This window comes from Brugia malayi, assembly GCF_000002995.4.
Source record: "Brugia malayi strain FR3 genome assembly, contig: Bm_v4_ChrX_scaffold_001, whole genome shotgun sequence".
NCBI lineage: Eukaryota > Metazoa > Nematoda > Chromadorea > Rhabditida > Onchocercidae > Brugia > Brugia malayi.
In genome coordinates, this window is record NW_025062479.1 from 14,621,339 (window position 1) to 14,640,150 (window position 18,812).

Here is an 18,812-nt window from a genome sequence, read left to right on the forward strand (position 1 = left end):
AAAACTAAGTAAAGAAACAAACATAACAATGTCCATGCACGGAATGATTTAAGCATATATCATTTTGCAAATGTTATACAACATGCAGAACATAACATTTCAGAATGTCCAGTGAAAGAATCAATTACTAAATGAGCGTGTTAAATTTAACATTACAGAAATACAATACTTGGGATAATCTCACAAACATCAATTAACAATCATAAGTTGTCGAGCACTTAGTGCTTATCAAGTGTTCGTAAAACGATCCAATTGTTCGAAAATACAGTTATAAAACAGAGCTAGTACTATTTGATTTTAATAGAAAGTTAATTAAAACTTCGAGAAAAAGTTTTTTTTTTTTTTTTTTGAAATTCTGAACGTTAATTATAAAAAGTTCGATGCAATATAAATGTAAACGAAAGAAAAACAAAACGAAAAGGTTAGAAAACATATTTCATGAATTTACACTAATGGTGAATTTCTCAGTATTTAGAAAATTTACTAAAATTCCAACCCATACCTCATGTCTATTCATTAAAAAGAAAAAAGAAATGAAAAATTAGGTGAAGCATTTGCGCTTCAACATATTTAAGAGAAACTGCGCAAAAAAAAAAAAAAAAAAAAAAAAAAAAAACAGTCGAGAATAAAAGGTAATAACTAAATTTTAAGAAAATGGAGCAGAGTGCAGACAATTATTTGATGTAAAAAGATTTTTGTCATGTAAACCATTGCTATTGTTCACTTGTACATCTTCTAATGCAATTGACCTGAAAGGAGAAAAAAAAAAGTTATAGTCACTGATGTACTGTTGTTTCTTTTTTTATTATGAAAATGTTGAAACTTAATCAAGTTTCCCGCTGAAAATATCATTCTAATCCATAATTTCTATGAAAAAATGTCAGCTTTGGAAAGGTGAAAGATAGCACCGCATGACACATTCATTAGAAATTATAAACTTCTTTCAACCACCTATCTTTAACGTTAAAAGTAACTTTAAAAAAAATGCAAGAATCGTCAATTACTTCGGTGATGGAAGAAGTACAACCCAGAAATCACTGATCTTCGATGCACTAGAAGAGCACTAAGGTGCACACTGATTCATCATTTCAGTTAATTTACTCATCAGCTAGGCAAGTGGTAATGGAGGCATCTTTTTAGGTGGTTTTGAGATTGTAAAAAAATATCCTCTACCATCCTTCAACACCGCTCCTTTTTATATTAAGTATCTGGTCGCACAGATAATGATTTGTATAAAAAATTCGAAGTTAGATCGATTCTTCAGTGAAAATATATATGTATATATAAGAAGAAAAAAAAAAAAGGAAACGTACATTTTTCTGGCAGGAAAAGAAGCTTGTAAATGACTCAAATAAAACGAATTGTTCGACGAAATAGTAGATCCTGAGGAATGAGAATTTTCCGATGCACTTGGTGACGGTGGTCCTTCGTCAAGTGAAACGGTACGAGATGTGGTTGGCGAATTACTCTGCCGAAATAACGATGTTTTTGCTTCACGTTCCACTAGAAAAACATTTCTACGTGTCTCAATTTCGCCAATTCTAGAATACAAAAAAAAAATTCATATAAGAACCATAATTAAATACAGATTATATAAATCAAGGATAATTAAGCTAGTGTAGAGTTAGTACAATTCATTTTAAATACACCATTATAAGTGCTTTGAAAAGATAATGATTTATCATTCAATTATCTTAATAATTTTCAAAAACACACCTATCATAAATGAGGCCATCGACGCGAAGTACTTTTTTGAAATAATCAATATTTTCTTTATTATCAAGATCATCACCCCAAACGAACGATATTAAACCAAGTTTTCGAGCACGTTGTATGGGCGAAGGATCTCTTAATAAGTCTTCCGTATGAAAATTTACACCCTAAAAAATTACAATAATGGAACTAAACGAAAGGTAGTATTTCACAAAGGTATGATCCCTTTTTTTGAAATCTCCATAAGCACTTACTATTTGTAATAGTAATTGGCGTAAGTTAAACTGAAACTAAAAAAGACAAAACTAAAGTGAATTACCGAATTAAAAATTAAACGTATGTGATAAGAATACGGGAATGCATCTAAATATGTGATTTTCAACATTAAGAATGAGTAAACAATAAAACTTACCAGAATATCAATACAAGCAGCAAAATTAACAGCAGAATTAGAAGTTGATGAACGCAAATCAACAAATGGTTCATAACGAGTTGTGACACCAACGCAAAGAAATAATACTGGATATAAATGTTGTTTTGCCGCTAATCTGCAATATGTATTTGATTATAGAAGACATAAAACGCCACAAGATATTATTAATATAATTTTCTTTAAGTAACAAGCAGTTTGATCAAATGTGCACCACATTATTTGATCACTCCATAAGATATGAATTTATTGAACAAATTGGGGAAAAAGTGAAAATTGCATATTACAGAAAGTAGATAAGGTTAGCCTCGTCAAAAATCTCTTCAGTTTAAATAATTCGAAGAGTTAAGTCTCAGTTAGCATTTTTCTTTTTTAGAAACACTTCGGTTTCCTTTTATTTTCATAAATAACTTACTATAAACACATAATCATCTTTCACAAAAGCAAAAATTTCAATAATCATTTATTTATTGAAAAAAAATTTTTTTTACAGAATGTTATTCTGTGTAATTTATATTTACCCTTACATAATCATAAAAGAATATCAAAATGCAAAATTACAGAGCACAGCAGTCAGGATCAAATGAAGAGAACACAATTCGACGATCGCCAGCACTTCCCAACACATCATTAAGAATGATGTCAATGTAATCATTGCGCTCGAAATAATTTTCACATTCATGCAATCCATTCTGAAAAAAAAAAAAAAAAAAAAAACATTGAAAGTTTATTACTTTTATTATCAAATTTTATGCTTTTCATAAGTAAAAACAACATTTCATAAGTGCTAATACAAAAACAAAGTCTCGTGGCTCCCATTTCAGCAAATATAAACATTGAAATGTAAAATTAGATGAAGCAATTATCCAACATTTACTAATCTTCAGCCTTTCGGATATTTATTAATTTTCGTTAATCTTCCTGCTGCTTTAGTAATATTCAACACTGCTAAAACTGACATACTGAGAAGTTTCATAAAACAAGAAACCTTTTGCATCATTGGATATTTTATTTCGATGTTGAAACCAACAGATGAATCTACTTGACGTAATGCATCTACCAGTGTCGGAAACGGCAGACGTTCATCTTGTTCATCTGCTTCGGCACTTACTTTTGTGTAATTCTGCTTCGTCTGAGTCTGCGCTTTATAATGTTCCAGCTACAAAATTTTTCCATTTTTGAAAATATGCAAATTATGAGAATCCCAATATATATTACGTGACTAAAGATAAGAAAGTGGTCTTCACACTCTTGAGTAGTCACAGGGAGACATATTATCAAAGGGAAAGATCAATACTTGGCATAAAAATGCTTAGTGGATTCCAAGAAAAAGATTCCGTCAAATTAAGTAAACAGTAGACATACACGAAGTAACTGAAGCTGCTTCAATTTTAGATCTTTCACAGCGATTTCATGATAATCACTGGCAGCTTCAGGAGGTTGGGTTTCCAGACGAGGAGTCCGACGTTTTGCTACAGTGACCAGAACGTGGAAATCATGAAATATAACGGCAATCTATAAAATAGACCAATTTTTTTTTTTTTTTTAATATAACACCATCCTACTGCATACTGCAAATCAGTAGCTTAATTTTAGACTCTTACAAACCATAAAAACCTATAAAAGATACGCAATATCCTCCCTTCAGTAAGAGAAAAAATTTGTAAATTTCCCAGCCAACACTATTCCATGTTTCAAAAAATGCCAGTTGAATACTTAGCTTTTCTGTACTATCAAAACTTTTACGTGAATTCCTGAATTTTATAACAAAAGTTTGTTAAATATCATGATACCCTTCCTAAATACGCGAAACGCACTTTATCTTTTGAAAGTTGAACATCGAATTCAACATAATCAGCACCGCGTTTTGCAGCGGTATTGAGCGAATGTATTGTATTCTCACGACCTGCATTCATTCTGGAAAAATTACATGCATATTCAGAAATTAAAAAAAGAAGGAGTAATAATTATTTACCTACTTCCTTACTCCTTTGTAAGGGTTGCATGCTTTTTTTTGCAGGAAAGCTTTATGGTAACTTTCCTGAAATCTATCAAAGCAATAAAACTTCGGTGACATCGTGTAATTTTTGAAAAGAAATAAACCATAAATTAATTAATGAAACCACATACTTCGTATACGAATTACCCATACCCCTATGACCAACTTCAAGAGGTTGCCGCTTTTTCCAGTGTTTGGCATACGAGACATCCATTTTCTGGGTCCAACATGATATTAAAAGTGGTCGAATGAACAAATATTCCACTGCAAAGAAATAACTAAATATTATAATCTTACTAATAAAAAAAAAAAACCGCAAAATGTAAGATTTATTGACAAAATGTAACATTACCATTAATTTGTCCAACTGGGCGATTATTTACCAAAAGTGGTTCACCAGCAACGCCAAATGTACCGTGGAATGATGAAGGCAGTGCATATGCAATCGCAAAACGGTCGGTAGACGGTCCATTTTGTTCGTCATAGGTAAATAATTCTATCCGGAAACCCTCAAACGTTTACGTCTAATCGAAAGCGTTAAAAACAATATGCTTAACGAGATGATTGACAAAAACCGCTTTCGCGTTAATATAGCGAGGCGGCTTTCGTGAACATCAGCATTGACGGTCTCAACTGTCTCACATGTTGAATACATCAAATTGACTCCGGTAAATCATACAATATTCCATTATAAAGGATATTTTCAGTTGTTTTCCACATCTATTTAATTCATTTCTAAATTTTTGATTCAACGATATCAATTTCAACATGCGAACATGTGAAATAAAGCAGAAGCAAAATTCCAGAGGCCAATTAATTATCTAATGGACCACTCTTAATTGAAATTGCTGTCTTCATCTTTAATCAGGGTTAAGTGCGACCTTTCTTTAATGGGCTGAGGGACTGAAAATTTAGTCGGTACCCTCCTTTAATGTCCCTCAATATTCAAACTCCCTCTCACACAAAGAACAGTAGATAAACTCTAACAAAAATTTTTCGGGCTTCATTTTTTAACTTTCAGAACAAATAACTCTAGATGACCATCCTTACCACTCTCAATTCGAAATTGCAACCATAATACTAAGTTTTTCCATTAAGATTTTAAAGTTTTGTGGAAGCATTCAAGTTATCTTTAACTAAGTGTCGTCTATCCTTTGTCACCCACCCATACTCCCAATATGAATCTTCTCTTACAGATCTCAAAAAACTTGCTTGCGGGATTACCAAAATTTTGCTCGCGGATTACTGAAAAAACTTTAGCCATAACTGTTAGATATTTATTTTTTGGCTTTTCAAATAGAAAATCCTTGAAATGTATGCCATTTCAAGAAAAACATTTTTTTTTGGAAAAAAAAAACTTGATGCTAACAAGAAACTCCACCGCCACCGATCGCGTCCGGAAAACAAAATAATCGCTGTCCACTTTAAAGCGATCACCGGATGGCGATTGTTCGCGGTAGTGTGGATCATCTGATGATAAAATCTGAAAATTAAAATTGCGGGATTGCATCGCACAACAACAAACATTTGGTAGTTGTGCTTCAATTCATTGCTGATGACAAATGATAGATGTAGTGATAGTAGTTGATGGTATCACTTTCAGGTTTCAGCTTCTTCAATATCATCATCATCTGTAAGCTTCAATAACAAAGCTTATGATGAAAACGAGGTATGTTTATGTGCTGCTGTGCAGACAACATTCCATATCGCTACGATTTCATTCCTTTCTCGATTCTCACAGTATTCCTCTCCTCATCATCATTATCATTATCATCATTATCATCATCATCATCATCATCATCATCATACGACCATATATGGATGGAAATGATACAACCCATCACAGTGTATTATAACTGAATTTTTCCATACCATCCATCAATGCTGCAGCAAGCACATTACGGCAAAATCTGAAAGAGTGACCTCCACTATGAATTCTACATCTGGTAACGGAAAACTATCACAGAGTAAAAACAGACAAAAAATAAAGATACATCAGAAATATATTTTTTAAAAAGCAGTGATGGAGAATCAAATCAATCATTTCTATTAATATTTAAAGAAAAAATAAAATTTTTGCAAAAATTATCGGCATAATTTTTTTTTTTTTTTTTTTTTTTAATTGATTTTGGTTATGTTTGTCTCTTTTTTTTATTGCGATTGTAGACCCATCACTGCTTCAGTAAACAGCCCTTCTTCGTTTCAATCTAAACTACAAGAAATGCCATGTTCAACAATTATATTATGCTTTAACGGAGTGGCGCAACCATCGTAAAGGACTTAAATTCAAACGATCACTTTTCTCCAGAAATTTTTAAAAGCAAATAGTTAAAGCAGAATAACAACTATTCACTTTTGTAAAATTTCCTCATTCGTGAAAATTAACTGAAAATGAAAGTTTTTAGAAAACTTATAGAACCAAATTCTTCGTCAAAAATCAATTTAGATATACAAAAGCCATTTCCAAAGAGCAATAATCTTCGAAAAAACTGGTGGATAAGCCTTCCGAACTGATACGCCACTCTCTCTCTCTCTCTCTCTCTTTCTCCACTTCTTTGAAATCAGTTATTAATGAAACCAAAAACACCAAACTTATTAACTGAGCTAACACTAGTTAATGAGTGCTAGAAACTTGCATTTCGCTGGAACCTGATCTCAAAGCAAAAACAAAACAAAAGATATCTGAATCTGAAAGAAAACGTAATTTCTTAGTTTTACATCTCGGAAAATTGAGTTCTTATTTTCAACTATAGCACGGCATTCGTGAATCCCACCAAAAGCCAACAACTTTTTGAGTTTTCGATGTTATTTTAATCCAGATTTTGCCAAATAAGATAAGATTTGGCTTCGATGGCCAGGAAAGATTTTAATCGGTAAAAAATTCGGCAAATCATTTGCAGTCAGACTAATCACCAAATTCGCTCTTTGAAGGAAATTAATCTCTCCATTCCTGACAAAATATTTGCACCAGAGAGTTACTGTACAAAATTTATGGAAATTTCTTGTTTACCAACCAAATCAGGTGTAAATCAAGTTGAAGCTTTTAGTAGGAAATAAGGATTTACTAATTTAAAGATCAAAGACTTCTTAAACTGGTTGCTAAACAAAAAGCATCTGACCGGAATAGGAAAAAGTCTAAAAGAATACAGCACGCTAAACCTATTATTATGTAAAATAAAATCCTTAGATCCATCAATTCGCATTTTCAATCGCATATTTCACTACAAATCTCTGCAAAAATGTCTTCTTTCTTTTTTACATAAAAAAATAATCCAATTGTATTTTTTTTCTTTTTGTAATGGCTATTCATTTACTAGTGAAAATTGGCATAGCTTTTGGTGTGTTACTCTTTTTTGAAAATATAAAGATTTAGATTTAGACTTTCTATAGCATCTAGTAAATACTACAGCACATTTGCGCCACTTCCTATTATTGCTAACAATTGCGTCGATCTAACAATCAAGTGAAAATATTAATTTTCAATGAGATTCAGTGCAGTGCATCTACCGATGCAACTGAATGGAAACATACGGATGCCTTCCTGAAAAAAAAAATTAGCACTCAGTACTAGAATATTTCGTTCAGTTGATCCCATTAGGTATTTGGTATCATAAACTTGATTAGTATATAGTAACTCCAGCTTTTTTTGGAAATTATTAGCCATTGCTACGCAATATATTTAATTGTAAAACAATGAACGTAACATGATAGACTTCACATAAACTTTAAAAACGAATCGTTCCACTTCCTAACTATAAGACATCAATCACATGAAATGTAGGTAAGCGTATGTGGCGCAAATGCGTAGTAGTTTAAATAAATATTAAAATGTACTATTCTTTAATATTTTGGTAAAGAATCCTTAAAGAACTCATCAACTGTCCAGCAAAAATATCAGTTACCTACACTACCAGTCTTTTATTCATTTGATGCCTAATGATGTATTTATTAGAAAATGTACAATGCAGATGTACACAAATGATAAAAGAATAATTTTAAAAATGTGATAGAAATATAAAATCTTACAGCAATATGTGCCACTGAATATGATGGTAGTATCGGTTGCATAACATCCTGATTCTCTTCATTATCATCATCATCTACACTGCCAGCCTGCAAAAAAAGAAAAGAAAATTTGCCTTTTATTATCTAAGTTGACTGATAATGGAAAAACAAAAAAAAATTCATACATCGATGCACTACTTTATATACGAAGAGTGTTGAAATTGCAAGGTTAAAAATCTTGAATCATGAAAGCTTGCAACCAAATTGAAAGGGGTTTCAATTAATATTCTAATAAGTTCACCTCAAATCGATTAGCCTGAAGTTGTTTCTTTTTCACTCACACTAATAACAGAAAAAGTATACTTAAGGTACTTATTCCTAATATGACAGATGTATATTGTAGAAGTGCCAGATTCCATTAAAGACTTCTGCAGGAGAACTAAGTAATTTTTGTTTGAAAATCACCATTTTATGAATTACTTCCGGAGACGGCTTGAAATAATGATAAGGTTGTCCTAGTAGTAAACCTAGCAGATTGTAACAAAAATAAGGATACTGAAGATTATTTAGAAATTTTGATCTAAAATAGTGATAAACAGTGTGAACTGAGAAAATACAACCACTAAAATGATCAATGTTGAAGCTATATGTTTGATGCAATCGTATTATGAGTTTAAATATGAAACTAATTTCGTAATTCCGTTACTTAATTGGTCCTTAACGATGTATGGTCAATTTTCACCGATGAAAGCTTGCAACACACATGTCTCATTTATATCAGTATTATTTAGCTACTTTGACACCGATATAGATGACCTACCTAGGATGGAAATCGTAGGAGAAAACGATAATATAAAATCTATTAAAGCTTTTAAAACAAAGTAAATCACAAAAGATTAATTCTACATCACAAGACAACATTAACAATAATTTCAAAAAAGCCTACAACGCATGACCATGCTTGCCAAGCAATACGTCCTTTTAATTCATAAGTGAACATCTAAAAGTTACTCGTTAAATCAGTATATCGATGTGATATTTTCTATGACAATGGAACCTTTTTATCCAGTAAAAAAAAAGAAAAAATTCAATAGATAAGGATATATCAGTATACAAATATATATTTAAATTTTCCATAACTTTTAGCCCGTGGAATGCTGTGCCCAACAGTAAAGATATGACAGAACATAGCCAAAAATTCCTAAAGAATCAGAAAAAGCATATCGAAAATTAAAGAGTAACAAAACAAAAGTTACCTCTCTATGTCTTAAATCAAACGGTGTCACTTTAATGCAATAAGAACGTTCCGCATAACGTTTCTTGCAGAATTTGAATGGACTTCCGTGAAAGCGAAGCAAAATCTCATTCTGACTCTTTCCCATAAGTGAAGCTTCACTTACAAGGTTCTTGCCGGCTGAAACAATAAAATTGTTCTCAAAATGAGACAAAATGCTGAAAGAAATTATTTTCCGCTTCATTATATTCCAAAGATAGCCTTAGAAACGTTCAAGTAAGAACATTTCCTAATAAACAACAAATACACTGTTTTCAACGATAGCTTCACTCACCCAAATAAACGGAACCATTACCTTATTTCTTAGTTGAACAATTCCCCAAATATGTTATAAATACATTCATGGCATGGTGAATTTGTAACGGAACAAATGCTAATTAAAGAAAAATAAAGCAACAGAAATCTTACAACTCCAGCCAAATTTGTCGGTGACATGTAAATGGCATACACCTGAGACTGATTCAACAGTTGGTAGGACGGATCTGGGACTTAGAAATGATTCCCATTTACTAACGACCAATTCCTGAAAAATTTTTTTTTTTTGCACTTACTCAGATATTTCTAAAAAAATCCAACATTCATTAAGAGCATTTTTTGCTTTATTTTTTGCTCTGGGTTCACGTGACAAAAAAAAAAAAAAAAAAACTTGCATTTTTCTCTTCTTTTTTACCACTGTGCAAATAATATCCAATGAAATAACGGAATTTTACTGGATCTAATCCAATTTCTACTTCACCTTCCCAACGTTGCCTACTGAAAAATATATTTATATATCAGAATATTGATTTTTTTTTATTCAAAACGATATTTATTACTATTTTTTCTATACCATACTTTAAATCAAACAATACTCACACTGAAACCGGTCCAATGCAGTAGCCATCATAATATCAAGCATTTTAGTTTCGTGCGCAGTAAAGTTGTATCATATGAATATTTTTCGCAATCATTAAAATCAGAATAGGCCACCTTTTCTATCTTTTACTTAATTGTTTTTGAAATTAAAACTTCTAAATTTACAACTTTCATGATGAAAGGAATTGGCTTGACATGATAGAAATCATCCAAAAATTTGACTCTGATGCAATTAGAAGCTTTTATCTTTTACTTCTTTTAGATATTACTGTTTGAAAAACATCTTGCCTTCAAAAAAAAGCATAATTTTGAACATAAATGAGTTCCATTTAACTGTTATGATTTCAAGATAACTCATAGATCTTTAATGCAATGTTTTAACCTCAAGAAAGAGAAAAAAAAAAAGTAAAAATTATACTTCAGTTCCTCCAGATTAGCAGATTCTATCTAAAGAAGAAAAAAACTTAAAGGTGTGGAGAACAAACTAAAAATTCCTCGATTGTTCAAATGATTTTTTCTCATTAGAAATTTCTGAACGTTTATAATAAAATCAAACAATAATAGTAATCGAAACAGTAATAATAAATGGAGGAAAATAACTTACGCAGAGTCCGGATCCGGAAATAAAACGAACGCATTAGATGGTATCCAACCACCTAAAACTGGCAATGAACCTGTAACAAATACATACTCCCACGGTCGTACTGCTTCAACTTCCACCAAAAAATGAAGCACTGTGCGTGGTGCAACTGACATTTGGGCAGTAAGTGCTTGACCTGAAATTTGAAGAAGAAAATGAATTTCGCAAAACTGCAGAAACATTCATTATAAATTTCATAATATAATTTTCAAAAAGAACCCTAAATTAAATCATCAGCCACTCAATTCATTTCATAATTATAAACGAAAGTTTAAAAAAAAATCATATTAGTAAAGTCTTTATTGGTAACTCTTGATAAGTTTCAACTTTCCTTTTTTTAACTATTACAATATTCTTTTTTTTTCTCCCTTTCTATCATCTATTTAATTGGTATTTTCTACATAATTTTTTCTTTTTTTTTCGAATAAAATCTTTTCCGATATTAAAAGCTAATGACATTTGACAATATTTTCCTCTTAAAGTCTTATTATTTTTTTTCAGAAATAAAAATGGCAAAGATAAATGAAATTTCATTTTTAGGTTTAATTTCTTTAAATGCAATATCTAAAACAATTATAAATACGTATACGGCTATCTATTCATATGTTTACATACGTTTATTTATTCATACTTTCATATACATCTATGTATCCATAAGTCCACATACGTTTTCATACTTTCATATATGTCTACCTATTTATTCATACCTTTATATACGTCTCTCCATTCATACGTTTACATACAACTACCTATTCGTACGTTCACTTACGTCTACTCATCTGAACTTCTTTCTCAACAATCATATTAACACCTAAAGATATCACTCCCCATTGATAGCATAAATACTATTTGAGAATAGTAGCGAGAAGAAATTTGCAACTTCTTCGCATCAATCTCCTAATAATGTATATATATATATATATATATATATGTGTGTGTGTGTGTCTGTTCGTCTGTCTGTCTATGTATGTGTGTGTGTGTATGTGTATGTATATATATATACATATATATGAATTGTGGAACGTGAAGGACACGTGATCGATTGGACTAAATGTTGACGAGCAGAATGAGATGAGAGTAGCAGCAAGTGAGGAAGAGGACGAGGAGAAGAAGGAGAAAAAGAAGCATAGCGCGCGAGGATGTCCAATTTGCGCCAATAGGTAGAGTAAAAGCAATGGTCAGGTTAAATCGATGGGATAGGAAGTTGCATTTTAGATGATAACTTTGATAATAGCTAGCTATAGCAGTATGTTTAATACAGGACATTCAAATTGCTTGATATAAAAGAAAGGAGAAAGTCCATTTAATGGTTCATTTCTTTTTTTTCGAAAAAAGAGAGAGAGAATGAAAAGTTTAGAAGAGAAGGAAATCAAACAAAAAACAAAATAAAATAAAGCCGAAGAAAATATTGAACAAATTATTATTATTATATACATGATATCAGTGGATTTATACTGACAAATACATTTCCATAATGAAGAGAAGGAAATAACTGAATGATAAGTAATGGTAATCAATCATGATTGGTATTAGATTTCAATTGATAGGTGCTATTTTCAAATTCTTATCAATCATTGATAAATATTTTACTAATGTAGATTTCCTTATTATTTCAATTTCAAGCACTTGCAATTGTTTTTCTTTGTAATAATAGTATGTTAATATGAAAAAATGGAAGATCGAGAGAGAGAGAGAGAGAGAGAGAGAGAGAGAGAGAGAGAGAAAGAGAGAAAGGAAGATTTTAAAAAAGAAATTTAATCAAAAAATAAGAATAACAGTGATTTATGTCCAAATAAATTGTAATAAATTAGGAAGATTTTTTTTTGAGTTTTATTTGCTTTTTTTTAGAAGATTTAGGACTAGAAAAATGATCGAATTCAATTGGAATTTCAATTTCAAGTGCTTACTATTTTAAATTATTACAAAAAATAAACGGGGAAAAAACTTCTATAAAGATTGTTCGCAAATACTGCAGTAATTTAAATAAGTATAAGTTGACTTATAATTATATTCTATTGCTATTTTTTTTTTTAAAAAAAAGGAAGATTGATAAAAGATAAAAAAGATTTGTAATATGATAAAATAATCCTTCCATCACTAAAGAAGAAAAGAAAGACCATACAGATCATTGCTTATCATACAATTTCAATTTGATCCTTTCATGATTTCCTCTTTTAAAGTTTCAAAATATTTTATGTAAACAAATGACAATGAGAATTCATAAGAAAAGTGGAAAATATTTGAGCTTTATGGAAATTTTATTTTTCAATATCAAAGATTAAAATGATAAAATAATCCTTCCTTGCACTAAAATATATGATAATAAATGGAAATTTTCATGATATTTTTTAGAAAATAAAAGAAAATAGAAATGCAAATAATAAATTCAAATTTTATAATTAACAATTTTTCAAAACATTAATCTGAGTGATCTAAGACTAACAATTTGAGATTAAAGAACATTTATCTTTCATTTATATCCATAAAATGCTCTTTCTCTCCCTCGGTCTTTTTCTTTCTTCTTACCTTTAATATTGTCTTGAATATAGTAAAATAAGTTTTTTTTTTTTTGATATGAAGAAATTGACATATACCATGTAGATAGACAACCCACTCAATAGCTAAATAATTCAATAAAATGTTGTAAAAAAATTATTATTTTAATGATGAATGCCCATAAAATATTTTTTTTTTTATTTTTGCAAAATAAAAAGAATAATTTTAAGATTTAAAAATACAAATTTATAATTCGATCAAAAGTTGTTTATGAAAAGGTGAAAAAAACGATGATTAATTATATGTTTATAATTGCTATAAAAGAGAAATACTTTATTGTTAATGATTAATTAATAAATATATTTATATATCAATCTCTTTCTTTTTTTCTTTTTCTATTTTAGTGGAAAATAGCACACATCTGTTCTTACATTAAAATTTCGCAAAGTTTTTTTTTCAAAATAAATGTTAAAAAATATTATACAGGATAAGAAAATCATTATTAATAGTAAGGAGAGATAAACAGTAATAATCATTTTTTACAACAACAATGACAATTTTTGGAAAAATTCATCTCACTAGTTTCATTTTAAATTTTATTTTAAAACTTTTCAAGTTTACTTAAGCGCTGAGCCATGAATATTTATTTTGACTTTTGTTACAACAAGTTGACCTTGACCTTCATCCATTCCCTTTTCACACCAATCAAATGAAATTGATAAAAATGGAACGTAAACGATCTATGATCTCTCAATGATGTAATGATATCAGAAAAATTTATCACGTTTTGCTTCACATATTGCAAAATGATTTTCTAAATTTCAATAAAAATTTTAAATTTACTGAAATTATCAATTACTTCAATTTTTACTTTTTTTTCTCCTTCTTCCCCCTCCATGTCAACTATTCTTTCGATTTATCTTTACTTTATCTAAATTTTCTAACCTATATTTTATCCACACAGTATTTAAATGCTATTTGCGACTTATTATTATTTCGATGGAATAAAGTTTTAAAAAAAATAGAAAAAGCTTTTAATTAAATTTTAAAAATAATTTTTTTTTTGAGTTGAAATTATTGAAATATCACTGACGCAATGCTTTTTTACCCAATATAAGAATCAAACATTTAAACAAAAAATGCTAAGTAAAATACACAATGTAGTATTAGATTCTTTTGTCGTACTGAAATGAAAATGGGACAATTCTGAATGAAATGATAGGCTACTGGTATGATACGATGATATGACGGAATGATAATGATCCAGTAGAAATGGTAATAATGATAATAGCGATAACAGCAATAGTGGCTACAAATATATATGTGTATGTATGTATGTGTGCGTGTGTGTGTATGTGTGTGTGTGTGGTTTATATATGACTGTGTGTCTATAAGAAAGAAACCCCGCAAAGGGAAATAAACATTTTAAACAATGGTAAATCAAATTTCTTTTACTCTTATCATTTCAATAAAATGAAATTCTAATCTTTTCTACTTCACTAGTCTAACAACAGAATTGTTCATTTATCTCAGTTCTCTCTCAATATCGATTTCAATCTTTATCATTTCTTTAATTCTAATCCCAATTTCCATTTCTAATTTTATATAACATTATTATTCAGCAAAATCCTCCTCGCAGAAAAAAAAATATTCGTTTCTTTTTTTCTCCTTTCGTCGTAAACAAGAAATCAAAACAATAGAAAAAAAATTAAAATAAAATAAAACGAGAAATGATAGAAGAAAAATAGAAAAAGAAGTTAGGGTGTAAATAAGAAAAAAATGAGAAATTTTCTTTTTTTTGTTTGATCAATAAATGATAGTGGATGAGAAAAAAAAAAATGAGCAAAAATTTTTTTCATTCATAAAATCGTATTTAACTTCTTCTTGCTTAATCTACTTTAAAGAAACATACATATTACATACAGCTTTTAGCTTTCTAGGAAATAAATTTTGCGCTTCTTTCAATTACCATATAAATCGATCAGACACTTCTGTTAAATTTTTATAAACAAACTGATAAATTTATGATGTCTTTAATGCTAATAAATTAAAACTAAAATGTATTAATTAATTGATTACTGCATAAAAATCTTTAATACATTAACAAGAATATTATTTCAATTAGAATTTTCTAAATTCAATTTATAATTTTCCCTTCTATTATCCCATTCTTTTTTCATTTTATATACATACATATATAATGGTTAACAAATTCCTTAAATTAAATTAAATTTCTTCTCTTTTTAAAATATTGAATTTAGATTATTGAATTATTGAACATCTTAAATTGGATTGCAATACAATACCATTTATATATCTTTTAAAGCAGTAAGTTATATCAAAATAGCGATAATAACAATAACATTAATGAATTTTTCAAAATCTCTTTTTTATTTTTGAAAAAGAAAAGATTTAAGTAAAAAGTTCATAACTGAAAAAAAAATTTTTTTTTTAACCTTTAAGAAAAAAAGAGATCAAAAAAAAGAAGAGAGGTATAATAGCAAATTCTTACTCTTTAAATTGAAAAGTTTAAGCATGGAAATCTAGCAAACATTTGAAATTCGAAAAACTTTTTAAATTTCAAAAAATTATTCCGTTTTCTTTCCTCGTTTGGTGAAAGATTTCATTTCATTGTTCAAAAGCTATATAACTAAATAATGATAATGATCGTCGTAAAAAAGAAAAATAATCATGACAAATTTAAAAAATTTTAAACAATGGATGAAATTGATTCCACTGCAATTCATAAATCACATAGTGTTTGAAATGATCAACTGTTCAAAATAAGAAGAAAGATATCACTAATTTGATATATGATTAACGGAAAATGTATTTTTTTTCTTGAAACGGGAAAACCACTCACTTTCTTTTGTTTTGCTTAATTTTTTTTTATTTTATTTTTTGTTTTGTTTTGCTTCTTTTGTTGTTTTTAAAAGAATTGAAAAAATTATTTTTGTATTTGACATATGATTTAATTACGTGTGTACTACAAAATATTTTAAAATAAGCAGTAAAATATCGATTAGAACATATTTACATTTATTTTGTATTTATGATAAATTTAGAATTTAAAAAATAGTCATAAAAATAATCATTAATTATAATATTTCAAAATTTTTTAAATTGAATTTTAGTGTTAAAAAATCTTAATATATATTAAGCTTAATATCTATTGAAATTTTTTTTAAATATATTTATATATATATCCATTTCCTTTTAATACATTTTTTTCTTTTTTTTTAATATACACATGAAAATTTTAATATATATTTTTCATTCTTCCGCAATTTTTCGTGGTTAGTATTTTTAATTTTAAATTTTTACAAATATGTTTTCCTTCCAATGGGATTTTTATATGACCAGCAAAAACAAAAAACAAAACAAAAAAAAAAAAAAACAAAAAGAAAAAATTGTGGCAAAAAATTAAGCACTTACCAATGATATTTAATTAAATAGGACAAATAAACAATAAATCATTTGGAGAATGATAAAATGATTTATTTATTTGTTAAATGATATTACATAAAGGATTTTAGACGTAATATTTATTAGTAACAAATATCAGTCATTTGTAGTCTCATTCAATATATTATATTTTTCTGCATATTTTCCTAACCTATCTCAATCATTTATTTTATTCTATCTAATTATTTTTATTTTATTCTTTTTATCACAAAATATAACTCTCTAATTCATCATTAAAATAATATCACTGAAATTTTAAGCCTTGCAGTATGATAATTGTGCATCAATTCTCTTAATTTATCTATTTATCAGTATTTATTTTTCAAATCGATAACATTATCAATGCTAACAATTGAATTGATTTATCATTAATTATTAATGTAATAAAAAAAAAAATTTATTACTTTTAGTAGCTTTTTTCATCAAATTTACAAGAAATCTGAAGTTTGTATTGCAATGAATCATACTGTTACTGTTGGCAGTGATATTTTCTTTTTTCCAATGGGAAAACGATTAAATGATAGCAATCACTGTGAGATACTGCGAATGATTGCAAATTTTAAGAATTCCTGAAAAGAAAAAAAACGAAAGCAAAACCATTAATTATTTGTGAAATCAATGAATTTAATCTTATTAAATAGTTTTTCAATAAATTTTAGAATAAATGTACATGAATAATGAGTTAATTAATTAATACATACACCTCGTCTATCACTACTAAATGTTAAAATCATTTGTATGTGCTATTTAACAATAATATTTGTCGAAAAGAAAATTTTTTTTTGAAACAGAAAAATTTAATTACAACGAAATAACAATGAAACAGAAGAAAAAATTGAAAATACTGAATAGGGAAATTTTTGAAATAGCGTTTCTAATATTAGCATTAAATCATTTGATTTGTATGATATATAATTGATTTGTATAAAAAGTTTGGAATGAACATTGTCTTTTTTTTTGTTTCACTAATAAAAAATTTTTTTCTACTGATAAGAATATTTGATAAGACATCATGGTAAAATGAAGAATGAAAACTGAAACAAATCGAAATTTTTTTTTCTTTTACTTTTTATGTAATGAAAATACCGCATATGTATATATATATATATATGTGTATTTGCGTGTGGTTTGATTATATTATTCTAACATCATTGTAATCATTTATCAAAAATGTTTGAAGTACATCTTCTTTTTTTAAAACTGTTTTTAACCATTAGAACTATTATTTGAAAAGAAGAATTCAATAATTTTCATCATTAATTACCAATAACTTTTTAATTTTAAAATTTAGACTAAATTTGTTGGAAAATAATAAAATAGCAATGAAATATAAAATTATCACATAACGTGGGCAAATCGATAAATTATAATGGCAACAAAAATCAAAATATTAACAATTTCAGAATTTTTAAAAATTCAGTATTGCTAATTTATCTTAAATATTTCGACCAAAAATTATGCGTGGTGTGAATGAAATGATAATAATATTATTTGCTTTTTTAAATATTTTGTTTAGTTGAAGCAAAAAAAAAGGAAAAGAAAAGAAAAACCACAACATAAAGTCTTACGATGATTGATATTACTCAGAAGTTGTTGCTTCTCGATTTTCCATTCAATAAAAACAATCTTTTTTGTTTATACATTACTTGAAAGCATCATAAATGTTCAGAAAGGTGAACTTAATAGAAAGGCGCTCTAGGATTGTCAATAGCACTTGATTAATAATTCTTTAAATGAAGAAATAAATTATCCTTAAATTGAAATCACTTTAATGAAAAAAGGATTTGATCAACACTCATATTTATCAATCAAAATGACTAAAATTTCATTAATCAATTTTAAATTAATATTAACCTATTTAATCAATAAGAAATCATTAATATCATTATGTCACATTTGCATTTACAATCACTAT

The 18,812-nt window shown here is 28.1% G+C and overlaps 1 protein-coding gene across 3 annotated transcripts; it reads right to left on the reverse strand.

Annotated features, from left to right (window-relative positions):
* Positions 1-646: 646 nt before the first annotated feature.
* On the reverse strand, positions 647-17,362 carry Bma-gpcp-2.1 (putative 90.8 kDa protein T05H10.7 in chromosome II, putative; the record flags this gene model as incomplete). 3 transcript variants are annotated; one of them, XM_043074871.1, is made up of 17 exons in its annotated part: positions 647-749; positions 1,314-1,541; positions 1,717-1,880; positions 2,126-2,261; positions 2,705-2,835; positions 3,132-3,302; positions 3,509-3,658; positions 3,961-4,060; positions 4,274-4,406; positions 4,495-4,651; positions 5,512-5,625; positions 8,169-8,255; positions 9,404-9,561; positions 9,850-9,964; positions 10,068-10,194; positions 10,901-11,072; positions 17,302-17,362. In XM_043074871.1, 17 exons carry the CDS (start codon positions 17,360-17,362, stop codon positions 647-649), a joined length of 2,307 nt encoding a protein of 768 aa, XP_042930805.1. The 3 variants fall into 3 exon arrangements, with proteins under 3 accessions (XP_042930805.1, XP_042930806.1, XP_042930807.1); XM_043074872.1 differs by lacking the exon at positions 17,302-17,362 and having other exon boundaries at positions 10,901-11,052; XM_043074873.1 differs by lacking the exons at positions 8,169-8,255; positions 9,404-9,561; positions 9,850-9,964; ... (1 more) ...; positions 10,901-11,072; positions 17,302-17,362 and having other exon boundaries at positions 5,512-5,652.
* Between the last annotated feature and the right edge of the window lie 1,450 nt (positions 17,363-18,812).